We start from the raw sequence: 22,036 nt of genomic DNA, 5'->3' as shown, positions 1-22,036 counted from the left end.
TCGCGACCGGCCTACAGATACATCTATCCCGTTCTCAACTAATCAGTGAACGGACGTGGTGACAGTACAAGATACTCACCCTATGGCTGAGTTTCTGTGTCACCAGGGCCCGTATGCCAGGGTTACAGTGTTGTTCTTGGGCCCCTACATCACTCGACTCATCATGGGGATAAGTCTATTAAACGCGATCAGTGAGCTGAGAAGATTATTGTTCTGTTTCCCCTCGGCTTGGAGACCATGAGATTAATGGGCATGGTGAGGAGGTATAGAGAAAGTATTTACGTGATGATCATGCCATCACTAGAGGCGCCCGAGGATGAGGGAGATGAGGCCGAGGGTTCTGAGCCTGCTCCTCAGCCAGCAACCCCTGCAGCATAGGGGGGGCCGCCTCTAGTTCGCATCTTTTCTCCATCTTGAGCCCATGATCTCTTTAAGAGGCTCGAGAGTGCTATAGGGGTACTACATACTAACCTGGCATAGGTTCGCACTACAAAGGCTGCGAACCACACCAAGGTCATGGCGCGTCTCGACACGTTACAATAGATTCTTGAGCAAAACATGTCCTCACCATTTGTCATAAGACCCCAAGCTCCACCTGTATCTCCAGCATCACCAGCTTCACCACCACCAGTAGCACCAGCATCACCATCAACAGCACTAGCATTAGCACTAGCAGCAGGAGACACCGACACTTGGGGCGTCTTTTCATTTCTTTATACTTTTGTTATTTTATTTCAGTTTTTCATGTTGGACTTGTATTACTCATAAAGGACTTTCCTTCTGAGTTTATTTTATTGCTTTTCAGTTGTATTAAGTTGTATTTCATTTCGATATCTTTACAGACTTGATTTTATTGTATTTTGTTAAGCTTTACTGAACCCCCTTGTGTATACGTGCAGATGGTCTTGTGAGTCTTGCAATTGAGGAATAGTCATTAGCACGGTCAAGGGGCGTTTCATGTGGCCGTATGTGCTCCACAACCCGTTGGAATTCAACTCTCAATGAATATAGCTCCATCAAATGCAACATTAGGAGTTCAGGGGAGTATTTTTTTAATTGCCCATCTTCACACACATGTTTTGATTGTTATACTTCTTTATTGTGCTTACATGCGTACATTGAAGGCAATGTACATCTTAAGTGTTGGGGGGTGGGGGAGTTCACAATACACATGATCTATACTTGCGTTATATTTTCATGCTCATGTAACCAATGGCGGTTCACCTTAGTTGTATTGGTTGTATTCTTAAGTTTAGGAAAATTTTGAACATTGAATACTAACATGCTCTAGTTTTGCTTGAATTTTAGGGAATATTTGCCCGATTATCTCTTGTTGCACTACTCATTCATTAAACCTTATGGAAACTCAACTTCAACACTTAAGGGACTATTCTAGCATTGTTTTGGTTTGTATTTCTGAAAAAAAAATAAAGATGAAAAAAAATTGATGAAAAAGAAAATATATCTATATATATATGTGTGTGTGTGTGTGTTTTCTTTATTTATGCATTGAGGGTGGAAAGAGCTACCACCTATAAAGTATGAAGCTACTCTCATAAGTCAGATACTAAAGAGCTATCTCATAAGATGAGTGAAAGCTACTACCACGATAAAAAGCTACCACCTTGAAAGTGTGAAAGCCACCCTGGCAGCCGCCTAGGAAAGATTTACCTTAGAGGATGTGTGAAGCTACTACCTTCTATTTTTGTATATAAATAAGTCCGTCTTAATAAGAACTTTGAGGAGTACACATTGGGTTGACTTGAGTGAGTTTACACACTTACACAATATCGGGTTTGTTGTCCTTTTTTATTCAAATTTTTTGCTAGAACAATGATTTCTCTTGTTCGGTGTTTGAATGTTTCCTTACTTTTAGAATGCCTCTTTTGCACACTTTTGGTGAACTTATGGCCGTGCACTTTCAATAGTTCCTCTTAAATGCTTTAATGTCTTATTTTTTGCTTGAGGACAAGAAAAAGTTTAAGTGTGGGGGAGTTTGATAAGTGCTTGTGTATAAGTATTACGAAGTATACTTTTCTTACATTGACCATCACTTCTATCAGATTTTATTGTTCATTCATGTGTATTTGTGTTTTTTTGTGCATTTAGGGTTGTGGAGACAAGTTTGGAAGAAAGGAAGCTAAAATGGATCATGGATGCAATTGCTGAGAAAACTCTTAGACAGAACAAGGATCAAGGCACAAGTTGTGCTCATACACATGTGGGTGTGTGCCAACCTCCAAAATATTCAAGTGAATACACAAAGTGGAGGGTTAGAAAGGCAATCACACTCATATGTTCCAACTTGTGCAACATTATCAAGAGCTTCGTCAATGTGTTTGAAAGTAAATCGCGACGTGATCTACCGCATTGGTTGTGTGCCCAACTTGGCGGCCACAACGAATAAAATGAATTCGGGAGTACTTTGGCAAAAGTACTGTAGAAGTTTACTGTAGAAAAATTAATGTAACAGTTATTGTTCACAACGCGCAGAAAATCATAGTCTGGAAATCCACACGGCCGTGTGGAAACGCCCGTGTGGATGCTCGATTTCAACCCTATAAAATCAAAGTCCATGGGGATCTTCTTCCTATCTTTTGCCTATCTTTTGGGGAGAATACAGCTAGGATTTGGAGAGGTTTTTACTGGGATTTAGGAGCGGTTCTACGGCATTTGACATCGATTTCCTTTGGAGGAGAGATATTTGGGGAGCTATCATCGGCATTGATTTGGCGAGATGTGCCCTAGGCTTGACGAATGAGTCTTTGGAGAAGACGAGGTGGCTCTTGAAGACCATTAACATGAACGACAGGACGATTATCTCTATGGATTGCTTGCACTTTGATAAATGCTTGTGTATTAGTAATACGAAGTATTCTTTTCTTTTGTTGAGCATTACTTTTATCAGGTTTTAGCGCTGATACATGTATATTTGTGTTACTTTGGTACATAAAGAGTTGTGGAGCCAAATATGTAAGAAAGAAGCTAATGTAGATCGTGAATGCACTATTTGATGAAATCTTGGAAGGAACAAACGCGAAGACACAAGTTGGATTCAAAGATTCGTGAATGTGTGCCAACCTCCGTGTATTCAAGCAGTCACATGGTTTGGAGGGGCACAAAGGCAGTCACAATTGCGTATTCCAACTTGTGCAATGATAGCAAGATCTTCACCAATGAGTCTGTTTATTAAAGAAGCGATGTGATCTACAGTACAAACGTGTGCCCGTTTATGTTACCTCGATGAAAAATGTGGAATCGGAAGCATTTTTGGCGAGGGGGTACTGTAACAAAACACTGTAGCTGTTACTGTTCACAGCAAGTTAAAAATCAGGATTCCAGAGAATCCACACGCTCGTGTGGAATTTCCACGGGGCATGAGGAAATTCCATAGGGGCGTGTGGAACATCCACAAAGCCGTGTGGATACCCGATTCCAGCCTATTTAAAGCCGCGATTCAACCCGATTTGGGAGGCCTTTTTCTCATCTTTTCTCCAACTCTTGAGAGGCTTGCGGTCTCTTAGAAGATAGCTATTGGGGGAGCTTTCATTGGCACCTATCCGGCGAGGTGTGCCCTAGACTTGACGAGAGGACCTTTGGGGAGGACGAGGCTACTCCACAAGGCTATTGACACGACTACCGAGGGGGTTTTCCTATAGATTACTTGTTTTTAATTTCAATTTTACTATTGTTTGTATCTTGCTTTATGGAAAGCTAAACCCTTAGTGGGTACTTGAATTTGTAAACCCTATGATGTATTTTGTTTCATTAACCTTTTTTTATGCTTTCTTTAATTGATGTTTTAAATTGAGTTCCAATCTTGAATGCTTGTTGAATGATTTCTCCCTTAGAGTGACACTAGGGTTGAGAGTTCATATTGGTAATCTTTGTGAGTGAGTGACACACCACGAGGGTTAGACAAAGCTAGATTGGAGAGGGTCAAGAGGGTGAGTCGAGAGGTAGCGGAGCGGCCCCTTTCCCTTCCGATGTGATTTATCCTACCTTCATTTCCTAGAGTTCTTTGCGGTCACAATAGAGTGAAGTGCTAAAAGATGAACTCCGTTAGGGCTTAGTTGCGCGAGCAACAGAGTGAAGCGTTGAAGTTAACTTTAGTATCTGGGGCTTAATTGTGACTAGAGGCCTTTCGCCTGGACCAAAGGGTTAGGTCTATATATAGAGATAGGGTTTATCACTTGGAATCCATAGAGCTTCTTGCGACTTTGCACAGTGTGAGGTGTTGAGATTGATCGATTTCTCCGCCGGGGTATAGTGTAGAGTTAGTCACGGTTGACCTTAGGTTTGGGACCGTGAATCTTAGGATGTCCACGACTCATTGAGCATTAGTTACGAAGCATAATAGATAGTTATGAACTTGAAGAGATAATCCTAGGTGGAACAATATCCAAGTACCCAACTTCTTATCGATTGCCTTTCCTCTCACTTATTTGTGCCTCTTTCTTATTTATTTTATTTTGTCTACATTACATCTTATCAACACAATCATTATTTCATCTTCGCTTGGTTAAGTAGAAATCTTGGTGTTTCTATTCCTTATTCCGTGTGAATACGATACCCCACACACCTGGGATTTATTACTTCGACAAACCCATGCACTTGCGGGTCACACGCAAGGGATGTATCACACTTATCTTTGATTTTATCTTTGACTTTGTATTGCTCCATGGAGAGCTAAACCCCTGGTGGATGCTTGAACTTATAAACCCTAGGATGATTTTGTTTCATTGACTTCTATTATGTTTCCTTTAATTGATGCTTTAATTGAGTTTCAATCTTACATGATTATTGTTGTGATTTTCACTTAGAGTGGCACTAGGGTTTAGAATCCATCTAGGTAATCCTTTGAAGGGGTGACAACTTTATTAGGGTTAGACTTAGCAAGGTTGAAGAAGGTTAAGAGGGTGAGATGAGAGGTAGCGCAACGCCCCCTTTCCCCTCCAACGTGATTTATCCTACCCCCGTGTTCCAAGAGTTCTTCGCGATCATGATAGAGTGAAGTGTTAAGTGACGAACTCCACTGGGGCTTAATTGCGCAAGCAACAGAGTGAAGTGTTGAGTAATCCTTAGTGCTGGAGTTTAATCATGATTAGAGGTCTTTCACCTAGACCAAAGGGTTAGATCTAGGTTAGGGAATAGGGTTTATCACTTGGAATCCCTAGAGTTTTAAGCAGTCCCACACAGTGTGAGGTGTCGAGAGTATCCCTTTCCGCCTGGGCATAGTGTAGAGGGCTAATCACAGTTGACCTTAGGTTTGGGACCGTGTGTCTTTGGATGTCCATGACTCAATAAACTTCAATTGGGAGGCACATTACTAGTCTTGGACTTAAAACATTAGTCCTAGGGTGAGCATTGTCCGAGTACCCCATTTTACCATTGATTGTTCTCTCTAACTACTCTGGTTTGCTCTCTTTTCTCTTTTATTTTTCTTTGCATTAATATCTTGAATCAAATCACAAATTGATTTTCACTCTAGCTAAATAGCAATTCTTCTTGTTTCTAAACATCTATTTCCTGTGGATTCGACTACTCGCTCACCAGGTATTTTATTACTTCGATAACTATGCACTTGCAGTCCACACACGCAACCGACGTTATGGAACAAATGTACAAGACCTCGGTCCTTCACACGAGACAGACACAGCTTCTGAGTCTGAGTCTGAGTCTGAGCCTGAACATGAGTCCAGGGAGAGTAGACCTTTACTTGAAGCAAGATTTGAAGAGTTCCGTACTGAGGTCTACCAACAGTTGCAGATCCTTGAGAGAGGACATAGAGACTTAGCTGCGTAACTAAGTCACATCGAGAGCAGCACCACTGAGATCCTAGCATTTGTGCGCAGCTCATCATCATCAGTTGGCACCATATCTGCAGCTACCACTTGCGCGACATCATCACTTCCACCGAACCCATAGGCTCACAGCACACCTAGACATCTCTTTGTTTATGTTTCTTTATTTGTGTATTTTAATCATACTTTGTATTTTGTTGTTATAGCTTGTATTGTTGAGTTAGTAAGGGTTCAATCCCAACTAAACTCTGTTTGTGTTGATGGATTCTTGTCTATACGCTCGTCTCCATTACTTTTACTTCCAGAGTTGTGATAAGCTTGTTTATTGCTTTCAGGATTATTGTTGAGGATGCTTCACACTCCAGGCCCTCATTGCACTGTTTACCCCATGTCCAAATCCGCTTGTCATACACTTCATCGACTAATTGGGTAAGTTTCTTAACTCCATCTCCTTATACTTATTGCATATTTTCCACCCTGTTCTGCTGACATACGTACATTGGAGACAATGTACAACTTTAGGTGCGGGGATGGAGTATTTTACTTTACTGCATGCTTGAACTACCTATGATAGTTGTTAATTCATAGTTAAGGACTTCCTAACTTGGTAGAATGATAGTTGTGAGTTGTACTTTATCTGTGATTGAATGTAGTTCTGTTTCACCTTTAGTGCGCCTTTATACCTATTCACGATCACTTGTACCTTGTACATTCCAACCAACCCATCATAATGATTTTGGCATTACTATGTTAAATTCTATCTTCAATACTATATTGAGAGCTTTTGGTTCCTTCATTGTTTTCTCTAGCCTTAAATGAAGTATTGTAGTGTGGTTTTTACCAGGGGACATGAGATACAGTGTGTACATACGGAAAAAAAACAGAAAAAAAAATTGAGTCTATGACAGTATTTCTCTGTTAGTTTAGCACGAATGTGTCTATATAGACTGTAATCGAGTAAGTTGGGTGGCACTTGTGCCTAATTAGCATGTGCATCTTTCAAAAAGATTATAAGAATTTTTGGTGCAGTCTACGTTAGTCGGACTCAGAAAGAAAAAAAAATGTGTGTGTCTGTATATGTGTGAAAGTGATGAAGTATTTCTATTGATCTCTTGGAAACTGCTGCATAGTCACTTCAGAGTTAGAGTTTTATCTAGGAACTAAAGGACTTTTAACTGAGTATTAAGGGTGTCTTTAGCACTTTAATGTCGTTTTCATTGTGCGTGGGGTGAATGGTCATCCTGGGGTAATCTACGGTGTGGAGGTTAAGGTGGGAGTTAGCACACACTCACAGAAACACTTTAGATGAAGTAGGGCTATTATTACTTGACTATTCATTGAACAACTCACCTATTGATTTCTATCCACTTGTGTTTGTGGGGTCCTTTGCTTTTGAGCTTGAGGTCGTGCATTTAGCCGTTTATCTTCTTGCTCCTGTTCTTCATGTTTGTCGGCTTGGGGACAAGCAAACGCTTAGGTGTGGGAATGTTTGATAGACGTCTAAATGTACATATTTTATATGTATTTATGCGTATAGTTTTTGTATATTATTGATGAATCGATGCCCTTTTTATGGTTTAATATTTTAATTTCATGTTACAGGCATAAAAGAAGTCCGGGTGAGCTCAACGACGCGATTTGAGAAGAAATCAACACCGATAACGGCGGTTTTAGGGCTCGTACTGTAGCAGTACTGTAGCAGCCTGATGCACGAAGGCTTGGCAAAAATTCTAAGTCTGGGAATCCTTACAGGAAACCTCACAGTCGGGAAGATGACCGCAAGCAATTCAGAGAGCACCAATTCTGTAGCAGTTTTACTATAATAGTAACGTAACAACTTATTAAATTTTTCAGCCAGTTTTATAAGCATCTTCACAGCCAGTATATTGACCGTGAAGCTGCCCGCAAGCCATCCCGACGTCACTCTATAAAAGCTTCTTTAGGGCTTTCTTGGAGAGAGGAGACACCCATTCTTAGAGCTTATCACCACCATTGTCGATCTGAAGAAAAAGGTGTTTGAGGGCATTTCTACAGAGGATTTGATGAGGAGAACGCGATTTTGAGCAAGATCCATCCCTAGGGCTTGTTTGTAGGAGGTTGAAGAAGACAAGGGAAGCAAGCCCTGGCATCTTTGGAAGCTCATCTCCTAGGGATCCAAGCGTTATTCGGCCTCCAACCTTTGAGGGAGTTTGTTCATGCTTTGTTTAGTTGTTTTTATGGCTTTGATTGTTTGTTTTGTGACTATAAACAACTAAACCCCCAAGGTCGCCGAATGTAGGTGAACTTATGTTGTTTGGATGCTTGATTTATCTATTGCATTTTGGCTTGGTTGTGATCCTTGTTTGGTGTATTTTAATGCCTTGGGATGCATAAGCTTAGGTAGTACTAGGTTGTATAACCATTGCCCTAGTATTAGACTCACCAAGCTTGGAAGGGATATATGTATGAATGCGCCGTGACCATCGGGTATTTGTACCCCTCCATTTCTAGGGTTATTACTAGTTTGTGTTTCAACCCTAGCTTGAGAAAACCACTACTCTCATTGCAATCATAGGAGGATTTGGGAGGAAGAGATTCCATATCCAATACTCGTACCAGATCAGGGGTCAATTGTCGTAACCATCGGGTTGACCTAAATTAGGGTTTTCTCGGTCCAACTACCACTTGCTTGATAACCTTAATTAGTATCCTACACACTTTAGTAGCCCCCGAGGGGATCCTCATCCGTGACCATTTCCTTGCCCTGATTACTCCCCGTATATTGCCTTCATTGTCAACATTCTAGTTGCATTTACTTAGTCTCTTTGCATTTTCTCTATCACATTCGGAATTGTAGGTTAAACAACATTACGAAGAGGAAGTAAGAGTAGATTCTCGGACCTTGGGAATACGACCCTCTCGTGTTTGCACAAGAGGTATTACTTGATGACCCGTATACTTGCAAGATTGCACGAATCGATCAACATGAGAGATTACAAAGAAAAAAAAAAGATAGAGAGGAGAGAGAGGTACAAGATAAAAGCATTTTTACCCTCCACAATCTGTTTTGAATCATAAATCTATATCTACAAATTTTGATTTTTTTCTATATGGAATTTCATGTTTTTCTAGGGGCATAGATGCAAATGGCCATATCATTAGTATAAGCAATTGATCTAAAGAAATAACTCACCAAGGTGCATGTGTATTTGCTATGAATCCTTTCAATATAAATATTTAATTGGTGCACCATAAATTAAATGATATACCTTATGATGTTAAACCCTTATTGCACATATAGATGAGGGTGTTGGTTTATGCAATAAGTTGAAAACCTATTGTTTATGGATGAAGCTAATTTCAAATCTAATCCAAATCCTAAATGAGTGTGGTTAAAACGATCACAAAAAAATGTTTCTTACACTTTTCATATGTAAATCATATTAATTTTAGCATACTTATATAGATGATGAAGACTAGAGGACAAATTGATGAAGAACTGAAGAAAAAAGATTTACAACATCTATCCCATCCAAGAAAATGCAAAATGGGATCCATTTAAATTTCAAGTTAAAAAAATGGAGAAAAACCTGCAATAAATATTTACAAACGTAGCATCGCGAACTAACGTGTCTTTATCGACGAATCATTGTAGATAAATCAGTGTAAGAAAGCTTGGATCAATTTTGCATTCCATAAATATATCTCCATCATAGTCTTTTATGTATCTGAAACATTAGACAAATGATTATTGTCACATAGACAAACAACTGCAATTCATGAAGTAGGAGGAATGCTAAAGACATGACCTTATAGTAATTGACACAAAACAATCTTAAGATCAAGAAGAAATAGCTGCACAGCAAAACAAAAAAAAAGGAGTATATATAAGCAAATCATACCCTTGCCATCAATCTTTCCCCAATGTGAGTCTCCTTCGTAAAGCCCTATAACAAACAGAGAACATGTTTTTAGTATGGTGCTTAAACTCTCCAAAGAGTGAGTAAACATACATGTCAATCAACAAGCCTATCTATAACTTTGAAATTAGAAAAAAAAAAAATTAAGAGTAAGACTGTGGCATACACAACAATAGCAAAAACACAATTCCTAAATGGAAATGATACTAAAGGGGATGTAGTGCATGAAATTTGAAATTCAAACTTTCTTCAATTGGGTAGATTAAGATGTTAGCACCATTCCTATCATAGAAGGCTAGAATAATTAAGAAAGATCATTGCATTTTGTGACTCCACACTCATAGGAGTCTAGAATGGTCATAAGATTAATCTCAAAGAAGAAAGGAATAATTACTTTCAAATTATTGTAAACTCCCCTATTTAAGAGTTCTGTTGAATCATTCAAGAAATAAATTGGTATCCAACTTCTAGTGGCATGTCAGTTTGACTCTAGTAGGAGGTGCGGGTGCTTATCCCATCTTTGGGTTTTTAGACTTCCTTGTTTTATTCCTTTGCGATCCATCAACTTGCTCACTAAAGATCTACAAGCTAATTTTATTTGAATCTGCATCAAAAAGTTTTGATTCTTGGTTATGTCATTATAATAGCAAGATTTACATCAAAGAACTTCTATGGACTAATATTATTGTCGGAAAATATAGTCTCACATCGGTTGTGTGATAGAAGTGTATGGGTTTATATATAGATATAAGGGTTGAGCCACTAAGTCATAAAATTTTTTGGTGTAAGACCCCTAAGTTTATGTAGCACCAATATAGGACCCACTAGTATAAAATATAAAATCTAACATCGTATTAGAGAAATATAGTGGAGCCCAATATATAGATATTAAAAAAAAGGACCTCTGAGACACAAAGTGGTGTACAAGTCCATGTGAGTAGGACCTCTGAGACACAAAGAAGTATACAAGTCCTGGTAAAAACAGACCTTTGATGTGCAAATCTAAGCAAGTTCAAATAGAGAAAAAAAGAAAAAAATGACCCAGTTAAACTTAAGCAAGGGTGTTGGAAAATATAGTCCCACATCGGTTGTGTAATAGAAGTGTAATGGGTTTATATATTGGTATAGGGGTTGAGCCACTAAGTCTTGAGACTTTTTTGTGTAAAACCCCTAAGCTTATGTAGCACCCATATAGGGCCCACTTGTACAAAATATAAAATCTAACAGCATGACTTTGTAGGAAAAGTATAAAAGGCACAAGATACTATTGATGCAATCATAAAATGAACACATTAAATTTGGAAAGATGTGCAGAAATAGAGAGCCTAGAAGACTGCCAAACAAAACATACCTGCTTTATGAAATATCCCACTGCATTATTGTCAGCATAAGTCAGAAAATGGATGAACCCATCAACATCACGAGCATGTTGTTTAAAGTGATTCATTAGTCTTGTGCCATAGCCTTTGACTTGTTCATCTGCAGTAATTGCACAAAAAGCTATCTCCCCAAATCTCTGACTGCAAGCAACTTGAACACATCAGTTGGCATGTTTACACACAAAAAAAATCTGCAAATGTCATCTTTGTTAAATGAAGCAAAGAGAAGGATTGGAGAGTATTTCAGGTTTAAAGGACAATAGTCGGCATTCAGGTTCTCCATTATAAGCAAGCAAATTTCACATACTCCATCATCTGGCATACATATCAAGTGAAAGATGTTCTAGTTGCTCAGTTCCAACCAAGTGATTTAAATTGTGAAAATGTGGTAACACTAGATACCATAGATACTGAAAAAGGATTGCAATATGGAACATGAAATAGAAGACATGAACTCCAGATTTTAAATATTTGGCAGATCTGGGACCAAGAAACCCATGATACACTTGAAAATATTAGGAGACAGGTTCATCAAGATCACTTCAATGATCATTCTGCAAGAATTATAACTAACACGAAGAACAGGTTTTATACTAGTGTTCGAAAAGAAATAATGATTACATAATAGGCAAATTCCAAAATGGTTTAATTAATAAATTGTCTGTGCTACCATTAGTTATGGTGTTTTGGCTAGCTATTTAGGAAGGGTTAAGCAATTTTATGAAAGTTTCCACCATATGAATTTATAATCTCAATGGCAATATTCATCCAAAACTAGAACTAGGTTCTAGAAGACCAAAAAAGAGTGAAATCATTTAGTCTTTATGGTCTTACCTGGTATAAGGACGATATGTTATGCCACCAACAACATTGTTGTGCCTGATAACCATCATGGATTTATGGCTTCTAAAAAAATCAAGTATTAGAAAACTGTTGTTAAAAAGAAAAGAATTTCAATGAACATTTAAAGCAATTAAGCAGAAAAATATTATTTCAATAGTTTGTGTTCAAAGAAGACATCTAGCACTAACTCGTCAACCAATTGAATATGAACAAGGTAAATAATCTTTACCTATCAACTAAACAAGTATTTATAGAAATTTGCTTTCCCATTCTGAGACCAACCTAAACCATGATAATTTAACAAAGGCTTGTTATTTATGTATACCTCTCTTAAATCTTCCAATTATGTAGGAAACTCATTGGTTTATTCATAATTGTATACAACTTCGTGAATCTTTGCCATTTTGCATATGCCTCCCGAAGTTAATAAGATTTCAAAGATATTAAAACCATTCCTGAAATATTTGATCCAATATTGGTACTTTGATTTTTCCCCAAACTGCACCCATAATTTGAAGATGTGACATTTGTGTCCCAACACACAAAATAGAGAAATAAGATATGAGAATTTTAGAGAGATATAAGGCCCTAGAAAGCTTGGTTTTTACTTCACCACTAGATAGAGAAGAAGTTGTAGAGGCCTATATTTTTTCTCATCTTCCACATTTGCGAAAAGAGAAGCCCTAGAAGCCTTATTCTTTTCTTTCCCCTTCTCCTCTAGAGGTTAGCTTAGGGCATTATGGTTATTTCACAACATGAATTGAAGTGAATCCATGGTTAACTATGAGCTCAAGGATCTAACTAGCACCATGGAGGTATTTGCAATAACAATGTAGATTTTGAGTTATATGCAATTATGAAGAAGATGGAAGATGTCGAGTTTCTACAAAAGCAGAATGTCTCATGGCCCACACAAAAATCCCATTTAGCAAATATGGTAATATAAAATGAAAAATGAAGAGGATTTTATTTTCCATGAAAACAGTGAAATTACTAGCCACCCCTTGCCTTTTTCAAATAGTATTCGCCACCTCCTCCTTTAATTTTTGTAGAAAGATGTAGATTAATGCCAAATTCAATTTCTAGGGGCTATTTATTAGAAGATTATGCTTATTAGGAACCAGATTCGTAGGGAGTATTATTTAGAGGTTTGTTTTTTATATGATTTCTGTTTTGTATCCAGCCTGGAAATCTCTTCTTGATATTCAAGAGTTTATCCTTGTTGGTAGTTTTATTTCATTTGAATTAATTGAGCCAAGAGGCCTGTCTCACATAGGCTGTATTTATATCCTACAGGGCCCTGCAATTTGTTTAGGTTTTTTGAAATGAAAGTCTTTTCTTCCTAAACAAAAATTTCATGGTATCAGAGTGGGTTTGAGTTCTTTACCTCTGAAATCTCATTTTTCTCCCATGACTAAATACCTTATAGCAGCCATGGCCAGTGAGAGTGTTACCTCAAATCCATATTTCAACCAAACAAATACCAATCCTAACTTAAATTTTATCAGCCTTTTTAAGTGTGGGACTATCCCTATCATAGGTTATAAACTCATTGGTTATAATTGCAATTAATGGCCTCATTCAGCCATGATTTCCATCTTGGGTAAGGGGAAAGAATATTTCTTGATAGGAACAACTATGCAACCTGAAGAAAACAGTCCCAATTTTCGCAAATGGAAGGTTGAGAACAACATGGTGATCTCTTGGCTCCTGAACTTCATGACAAATGAAATAGGAGAAAACTTAATGTACTACAGAACTGCTAAGGAAATTTGGGATGCAGCCTAAGAAACCTATTCAAATAAAGACAATACGTCATCAATATTTGAGATCTAAAGGATTCTTCAAGGTCTCAAAAAAAGAGAACAATTCATTACAGATTATTTAAACATCCTTGTTTTCTATTGGTAGTAACTTAACATGCTGGAAGTGTTTCTCAGAACTGTCTTAATGTTGAAACGCAGCACAAACAAATTTAGGAGAAAGAACGCATTTATAAATTTTTCCTAGGCCTAAATCATGATCTTGATGAGGTTCAAGGATGAGTTCTTAGCATAAAGCCTTTACCTAGTGTTCGAGAAGTGTTTTATGAGGTTTGTGGAGAAGAAACTCGGAGGAAAGTCATACATGGAGCTATAGGAAGTCAGTCAAATGCTAAGGAACCCACAGATTAAATTCCAACAATAATGGCGGACAGAAAAAGAACAATTGCACATGATGTAAGCACTCAAGAGTACCAGCCACACTAAGAATAATTGTTGGAAAATACACGAAAATCCTCTCATTGGAAACACAATCCAAGATCTTCTCAATATAGTAGGAGAAGTGTTGTTGCGGCTGACGAAAATCAATCCCTTATTGAACCAATCCCTTCAATAAGGAACAAATGGAAGTCCTGCAGAAGCTGCTTCAAACCACAATTTAGAATGCCCTGAATCGTATTGGAATTAGCACACCCACCATGGCACAGCAAAGTAATCTTGTTACCACTTTAGGTGCTAAAAAATAGGATATTAAACTATGAATTGTGGATTCATGAGCTTTAGACCACATGACAAGAGACTTTAATTCTTTTGAGGAATATAGCCAGTGTAATGGAAGAAAAGCGATTCAAATAGCAAATAGGACATGCTCATTTGTTTCTAGTATTAGTACGGTCCTTATATCAAAAGGTATAAGACTTAATTCAGCCTTATTCATTCCTAAACTTGATTCTAACCTGCTATATGTTAGCAAACTCACTAGATATTGGAAGTGGTTTACTAAATTCTCAACAAACTTGTGCACCTTCCAGGATTTGAAATCATGGAGGATGATTGCTAGTGCTAAAATGAGTGTGGGTCTCTATCTTCTTCAAGCTAAAGCTCCTAGGAAAGAAGTCCCAAAAAATTCCTATTTTATTTCAAGTCAAAAATAAAAATAATGCCTTATGCTTGTATAAATAGGCCAAAATTATGGCATAATCTGTTTAATATGCCATTATTTAACATTTTCTGAGAATTATGCCATATTGGATGTTTGGGTACTTATTTTAGAGTATAAAATTATAGTATAATACACATATTATGACATAAAAAAATATTCCACTAAAAGTGGAATATTTTCTCATTATAAAAAATCTTTTTTTTTATCCAGCCATCGGTCCATTGTCAGTCGACTGGCCTCCGGTGACCTGTCGGCGGTCCAGCCACCGGCCGCCATCCCTTCAGTGACACGCCGATGGTCCACCGGTGGTCCGACTGGCCTCCAATGACCTGGCACTCTGGTCACCGACCAGCCAGTCTCCTTAATTTTTTTTATTTTGTTAACCAAACACTCATTCGGTAAGAATAAAATATACCACAATTTCTGTAATAATCACTTGCACTTTCTACATAATAAAATTATGCCATATTTTTTTATTTTACAGTGAATCAGGCCCTTAATGTTTTGTCATTATAGGTTAGGACATCCAAACTTTGTTTCTTTACAAACGTTATTTCTTTTATTGAGAAATAAGAATTCAAAAAAAAATTACAATGTGAGGTGTCTCAACAAGACAAATCTTCTCATCCATTTCATCTTATTTATAGCGATGTTTGGGAACCCTCTAGAATTAAGAACATTTCAGGTTCTAGATGGTTTGAAACTTTCATAGATGATGACACTAGAGTCACTTGGGCATTTTTTATAGAAGACAAATAGGTTAGTCAAATATTCCAAATTTTTTACAAGATGATCCAAATCTAGTTCCGAACAAAAATTCAAGCCTTCAAAACTAATAATGAGTAATGAGAAAGAAGTTTTTCATCCTAATCTTGGTCTTATCTTCAAAATCAAGGGATTATTCACCTAAGTTCTTATGTGGGCACTCCACAACAAAATGGAGATTCGGAAAGGAAAAATAGGCACCTCTTAGAAGTAAACCGATCATTGATGTTAGCCACACATGTCCCAAAACATTTCCAGGGGGAAGCCGTTTTGACAGCCACATATCTGATAAATCGAATGCCATCTCGTGTGCTAGATTTTAAAACTTCCTTCCAATCTCTTTTAAAAAATTTCCCCACATTCAATTCTTGTCTCAAGTTCCTCTTAAAATGTTTGGTTGCACTGTATTTGTCCACATTACTCAACAAAATAGAAATAAACCTTATCTAGATCAATCAAATATATTTTTCTTGGATACTCCTCAAACCAAAGTGGGTATAAATGTTATTCTCCTCAAACCAGAAAATTCTACAATTCTATGGATGTAACTTTTCTTCAAAAACAGTCATAACTGTCCCAAATGCAATATTCATAAGGAGAATCAAGTAGAGGAACAGATGCTATATGTGAGAAAAGACTTTCATATAACCTATGTGAGACAAACCTCATGGCAGAATTAATTCAAATAAAATAAAACTACTAGCCAAGATAAATTCCAGAATGGCAGGAACAGATTTCTAGGCTGGATACGAAACAAAAATCCTATAAAAACTTCTAAATAATACTCCCTAAGAATCTAGTTCCTGATAAGCATAATCTTTTTGTAAACAGCTCCTGGAAACTCAATCTAGCACTAATCTATAACGTTATACACACCCTCCCAAGCTGGGATATGGATGGCAATCATACCCTGCTTGGATTTAAAAAATTCAAAGTTATTTCCGGACAATGCCTACATAAGAATATTAGCAACTTGGCGACTTGTAGAAACATAAGTTAGACTCAAAATCCCTTCTTCAACTTTCTCCTAAATAAAGTGTTGGTCTATCTCCATATGCTTGGTTCTATCATGAAGAATTAGGTTTTTTGCAATCTCAATAGCCCTATTATCATATAGCAGGGTCATTTGACTATTGTTTGGCATTCCTAGCTCGTTTAACTTCCTTCCCAGCCAGATTCCTTCACAAATCCCTTGGCACATTGCCCTGAACTTGGGTTCTACACTTCTTCTAGCAACTACTGACTGTTACTTATCACACCATGTGATATTTCCCTGAATGTAGGTGTAATATCCTATTGTAGACCTCGGTCAACTGGACATATGGCCCAATCTGCACCAGTGGATATAAGGACATCTCTATTAGCTGCCTTCTTGAAGAACAAACCTCATGGATTTTGTTTTAAATACTAAAGTTTTTGAAAAACAGCTTCAAGATGGTTTACCGTAAGGTCATTCATCCATCTACTAACTATTCCCCCAAAGAAGCCAATATTTGGTCTTGTGTGGAACAAATAGATATATTTTTCCATTAACCTTTGATATCTTACATTTGTCCGTTAATCAATCCTTTTCCTCTAGCTGAACTTTTTTGATAGGATCCATAAGGGTTGTGGTAGGTTTGCAGCCCGACTACTCGTCTCTGTCATTATGTCCAAAGTATACTTACGTTGTGAAATAGAAATCCCCTTGTGACCGGCCAACCTCCATACCCAAGAAATATTTCAGTTGACCCAAATTTTTGATTTCAAATTCTTGTCCCAAGACTTATTTCAAATATTTGATCTCCTCAAAATAGTCACTTGTTAAAATAATATCATCAACATACACTGTCATAATGGATCTTCTAACGTTAGACGAGCACTTAATAACATTGTATGATCTGTTTGGTATTGAGTAAAACCATGTTATTTGACCTCCCGAGTAAGTATCTCAAATCAAGCCCTTGGGGAATGTTTGAGACCATATAGTAATTTCTTGAGTTTGCACACCTTACCAAAGTTCTCATGAGACTCTAATCTGGGAGGAACTTCCATGTACACTTGTTCTCATGAGTTTGCCGCTTCGTCTTGGCGTTGTGCCCCCGTTTACTGTCGTAAACCGCGCCATTGCACAAGGGTGAGTCGCATGATTCCCGCCGTCAGCGAGGCGAGGCACGCGTGTCCTATGGTCGCAGGGCGTGCGGGCGCGGCGCGTCAGCTCACTTTGGGACGCGCGCGGCGCCGCGGCCATGGCAAGTCGGTCGAATGTTGCCGTGGGCCACGGGAACTCGGCTTTCCGATGGCCGGGCGGAATATTACCAACGCTCGATGGTCGCGCCGCCCGTGCTCGGCGACCGCGGTCTTACGCCGTGCTGGCGTCCGATGCCCCCGTTTCCGGCGCTACGCCGCCATTGCACAAGGCGGTCCCCATGCAGTTCCAGCGGAAGTCCGCGGTGGCGCCCGACGCGTCCTCGATCGCACTTGGGCGTGCTGTGCGGGCGGCTGTTATCGCACGGACATGCAGCGCGTCAACCGCCGCTGAAGTCCAGGGAGGCTGCCGGTGGGCCCAGGCTTCGGCACGTTGGCAAAGGCGGTCTTTGCCCGGCTGGTGGGCAGGCGCCACCCGTGCTCGAGCCACCCGGTGTCTTGGGGCCGTGCCCCCGTCGTGCCCCGTTCAGCGCTAACCCGTCATTGCACAAAGGGCGGTCAATGATTCCACGATCGTCTTGGCCGTGGCCGGTCGTCCCCAACTTCGGTCACTTAGCCCAGGTACGGCGGGCCTTGCGCATCTTGCCGCTGGGACGTGAGTGCGCCTGCAGCCGCCTTGGAAGTCGGGTGGCTGCCCGCAGAGCACACGGGTTTTCGGCAGTGGCAGGCGGTCTTCACCCGCAGCTCGTGGCGGCGCCGCCGAGACCGAGCACACCCGGTCTGCAGGCGAGCCCGTTGCGATCGTCCCCGATCAGCCTATCTTCGCTTATTACCTGAGGCGGTCCCCATGCAATTCCCAGCCGTCCCGCGGTGGTAGCCGGTGTCTATACTCGGTCGCACTTTAGAGTGGGAGGCGGCGCGCCCATCGCTGAGACATGGCGCGCCTGCGGCCCGCAACAAGTCAGGGAGGCGCGAGTGAGCCACGGAACGGCAGTGGGTGGCGAGCGGTCTTACCCAGCGCTCGTGGCGGGCGCCTTGGGCGTACGACGGCCGCGGTCTGCTAACGGGCCGTCTTGGCGTCGTGCGTTCAGCGCTAACCGCCATGTCCGTACTGGGCGGTCCCCAGCCAGTCCCATGTGCGTCCGGCAGTGAGCGCGGTGTCTATCCGGTCACTTGCTGGGTTTTGCGTGCAGCGGCTTCGCCTTCATCGCTGGGTCGTGGCGCGCCTGCGGTTACGGTGAGAAGTCGAGGCGGCCAGTGGGCCACACAGGATCGGTGACCAGCGCAGGCGGTGTCGCAGCCTGTCGTGGCCAGGCGGCGCAGCGGCCTGACCCTCCCGTACAGTCTTGCCGGGCGTGCAGCGTCGTGCCCGTTTCAGCGTAACCCGCCATTACCGCGAGGGCGGTCAGCGAGTTCCCGCCGTCCTTGGCGGTAGCCCGTGTCCCCATCGGTCCGCTCATGGGCGTGAGGCGGGCGGCGGCGCGTCCGCCGCCTGGGACATGGCGTGCAGCACGCCATGGCAAAATCCAGTGGTGGGCCACGTGGGCCGGAGACTTCGAGCAGGTGGCCGAGGCGGTCTTCTTGCTTTCGTGGGCGGCGCCCGCCCGACCGCCAGCCACCCCCGATCTTTGCCCGGGCCCATGCAGCGTCGTGCCCCATTTCCCGCGCTAACCGCCCATTACTGAGGCGGTCCCCAGCAGCGCCCGCCGTTCGTGGCCAGACGCGCGGAATGTTCCCTATATCCAGTTTTCGCCCGCTTGCGTACCGCAAAAGGCACTCGCGGATCAGCCCGGCCCATAGTGAGGAGCTCTGTGGCTCCTTTCACTAAGCGCGCAGGGTCTTGTCCCGTCCCTCGTCGTGTGCCCTCGCCCGCGCGCAGCGCGCATCTCTCTCCCGATCGTGCTGGCGGAGCCTTCGGCGCCCGCGCCTCGCGGTCGCCGACCGCCGCGCCGCCGCCCATGACTCCCACGAGGGTAGCGCGGGCGCTGCGGCGGGGCGGCGAGGCGCTGTAGCGTCAACGTGTCCGATGTCGTAGCGTAAAGAGTTGTCCCAGCTGCTTTCCCCGTGAGCCCGAGCGACTCTGCCGTCCGACCGCCTGAGGGCGTCGCTCGTTCGGTCCCCAGTCGCGCCCGGCCTCGGGAGCAGGCGCAATCTGTGTTACGATACCGCGCGTCGGGGCGGGAACACCGTGGCGGTCGATACGCGTTATGATCACCTCCGGGCGGCGCGGCTGTCCAGCGCCCGTCCAGCGAGCGTATTCCCCGCCCCGCCGTCACGTGGTTCGCTCCCGTTGGAACTCAGCGGTGGCGGCGCCTCTACGACACGCGGCGGGGCGCCGGGCGCTCTCGATTCGATGTCCCAATTGATGATCGGTCGGCGGGGTGGGCGCGTCCTCCCCGTCGTCCCGGTCACTCGCGTCGCTTACGCGTCCCATCCCTCGGGGATTCGAAGGAAAGACGCGGCCAGTCGCGCGTCCCGCGGCGTCCACCGTGGCGGCACCCGCCTCCCCAGCGGTCCCAGTGGCCCGGGGCGAGCGCGCGTGGCCCGCGACAGGGGCGCGCCCAGGCGCCCGCCCGGCCGTCACCGTGAAGCGGTGCTACACTGATTAATCTACCAGTGGTCATATGCTTGTCTCGAGATTAAGCCATGCATGTGCAAGTATGAACTAATTCGGGGCTATGAGGCGCAGTATGGCTCATTAAATGGAGTTATAGTTTGTTTGATGGTACACTGCTGCTCCGGGATAACGAAGTAATTCTAAAAGCTATACGTTACAACAAACCCGACTTCGGAAGGATGCATTTGATTAGATAAAAAGGCGGCCTGGCAGGCTCGCGCGCGTTCACGATTATTCATGATAACTCGGCGGATCGCCTGCGGCCCTCGTGCGGCGGCGCATCATTCAAATTTACGCCTATCAACTTTTCGATGGTAGGATGGGGCCTACCATGGTGGTGGCGGGTGGCAGGAGGTGAGGTTTGATTCGGGAGAGGGCACGAGCGGCTACCACATCAGAGGAAGGCGGCGGTAGCGCCAGTTACGATCGACACGGGGAGGTAGTGACAATAAATAGCAATACCGGGCCCTTGGGGTGCGGTAATTGGAATGATGCAATCTAAATCCTTAAAGGGATCCATTGGAGGGCAAAAGTACGGAGTGCGTGCAGCGGTAATTCCAGCTGCTAGCGTATATTTAAGTTTATTGCGGTTAAAAAAGCTCGTGTGTCGGACCTTGGGCGGGCGGTCGAGTCCGCCTCCGTGTCACTGACGTCCCGAGTCAGCTGCGGCGGTCGCGCTCTCGGCCTTAACTAAGACAGAAATTAAGTGCAAAGCGCACCTGTCAGGATACATTAGCATGGGATAACATCTTGGGATTCAGTCTGTGTGTTGGCCTTGGGATCGGAGTAATGATTAGAGGAGGACGGTCGGGGCATTCGTATTTCATAGTCGGGAGGTGAAATTCTTGGATTTTATGAAAGGCGAACCACTGCGAAAGCATTTGCCAAGGATGTTTTCATTGATCAGAACGAAAGTTGGGGATCGAAGGCGGTCGGATGCCGTCTAGTCTCAACCATAAGCGATGCCGACCAGGGATCGGCGGATGTTAACACAGGACTCCGCCGGCACCCTATGAGAAATCAAAAGTCTTTGGGTTCGGGGGAGTATGGTCGCAGGCTGAAAACTGCAAGGAGATTGCGGGAAGGGGCACCACCAGGGTGGAGCCTGCGGCAATTGACTCAACAGGGAAACTTACCAGGTCTGAACATAGCCAGGATTGACAGACTAGGGGAGCTCTTTCTTGATTCTATGGGTGGTGGTGCATGGCCGTTCTTGGTTGGTGGAGCGTTGTCTGGTTAATTCGATATGAACAGAGACCTCAGCCTGCTAACTAGCTATCTGGAGGAATCCCTCCATGACGGCCTCTTAGAGGGACTGTGGCCCGTTTAGGCCACGGAAGTTTGAGCAATAGCAGGTCTGTGATGCCCTTAGATGTTCTGGGCCGCAGCGGCATACAGCTGATGTATTCAAGCGAGTCTATAGCCTTGGCCGACAGGGCCGGAGTAATCTTAGTAAAATTTCATACGTGATGGGGATGAGATCATTGCAATTGTTGGTCTTCAACGAGGAATTCCTAGTAGCGCGAGTCATCCAGCTCGCGTTGACTACATCCTGCCCTTTGTACACACCGCCGTCGCTCCTACCCGATTGAATGGTCCGGTGAAGTGTTCGGGGATCGCGGCGACGAGGCAGTCTCGCCGCCCGCGACGTCGCGAGAAGTCCACTGAACCTTATCA

General features: G+C 42.6%; 1 protein-coding gene across 1 annotated transcript in view; it reads right to left on the bottom strand.

Moving 5' to 3' along the window:
• Window positions 1–13,361, bottom strand: part of LOC120250157 (histone acetyltransferase GCN5-like) — a 50,363-nt gene extending 37,002 nt beyond the window's left edge. The window contains exons 1-4 of the mRNA XM_039258944.1: window positions 13,348–13,361; window positions 11,917–12,012; window positions 11,055–11,223; window positions 9,686–9,730 (exon numbers count right to left, since the gene is read on the bottom strand). Coding sequence (XP_039114878.1) covers window positions 9,686–9,730; window positions 11,055–11,223; window positions 11,917–12,012; window positions 13,348–13,361 — 324 coding nt within the window. The remainder of the gene's footprint in view (window positions 1–9,685; window positions 9,731–11,054; window positions 11,224–11,916; window positions 12,013–13,347) is intronic.
• Between the last annotated feature and the right edge of the window lie 8,675 nt (window positions 13,362–22,036).

The sequence above is a fragment of the Dioscorea cayenensis genome, chromosome 3 (genome assembly GCF_009730915.1).
Source record: "Dioscorea cayenensis subsp. rotundata cultivar TDr96_F1 chromosome 3, TDr96_F1_v2_PseudoChromosome.rev07_lg8_w22 25.fasta, whole genome shotgun sequence".
NCBI classification, from domain to species: Eukaryota; Viridiplantae; Streptophyta; class Magnoliopsida; order Dioscoreales; family Dioscoreaceae; genus Dioscorea; species Dioscorea cayenensis.
Note: the sequence above shows the minus strand (reverse complement) of the source record. Positions and strands in the feature narration are given on the sequence as shown.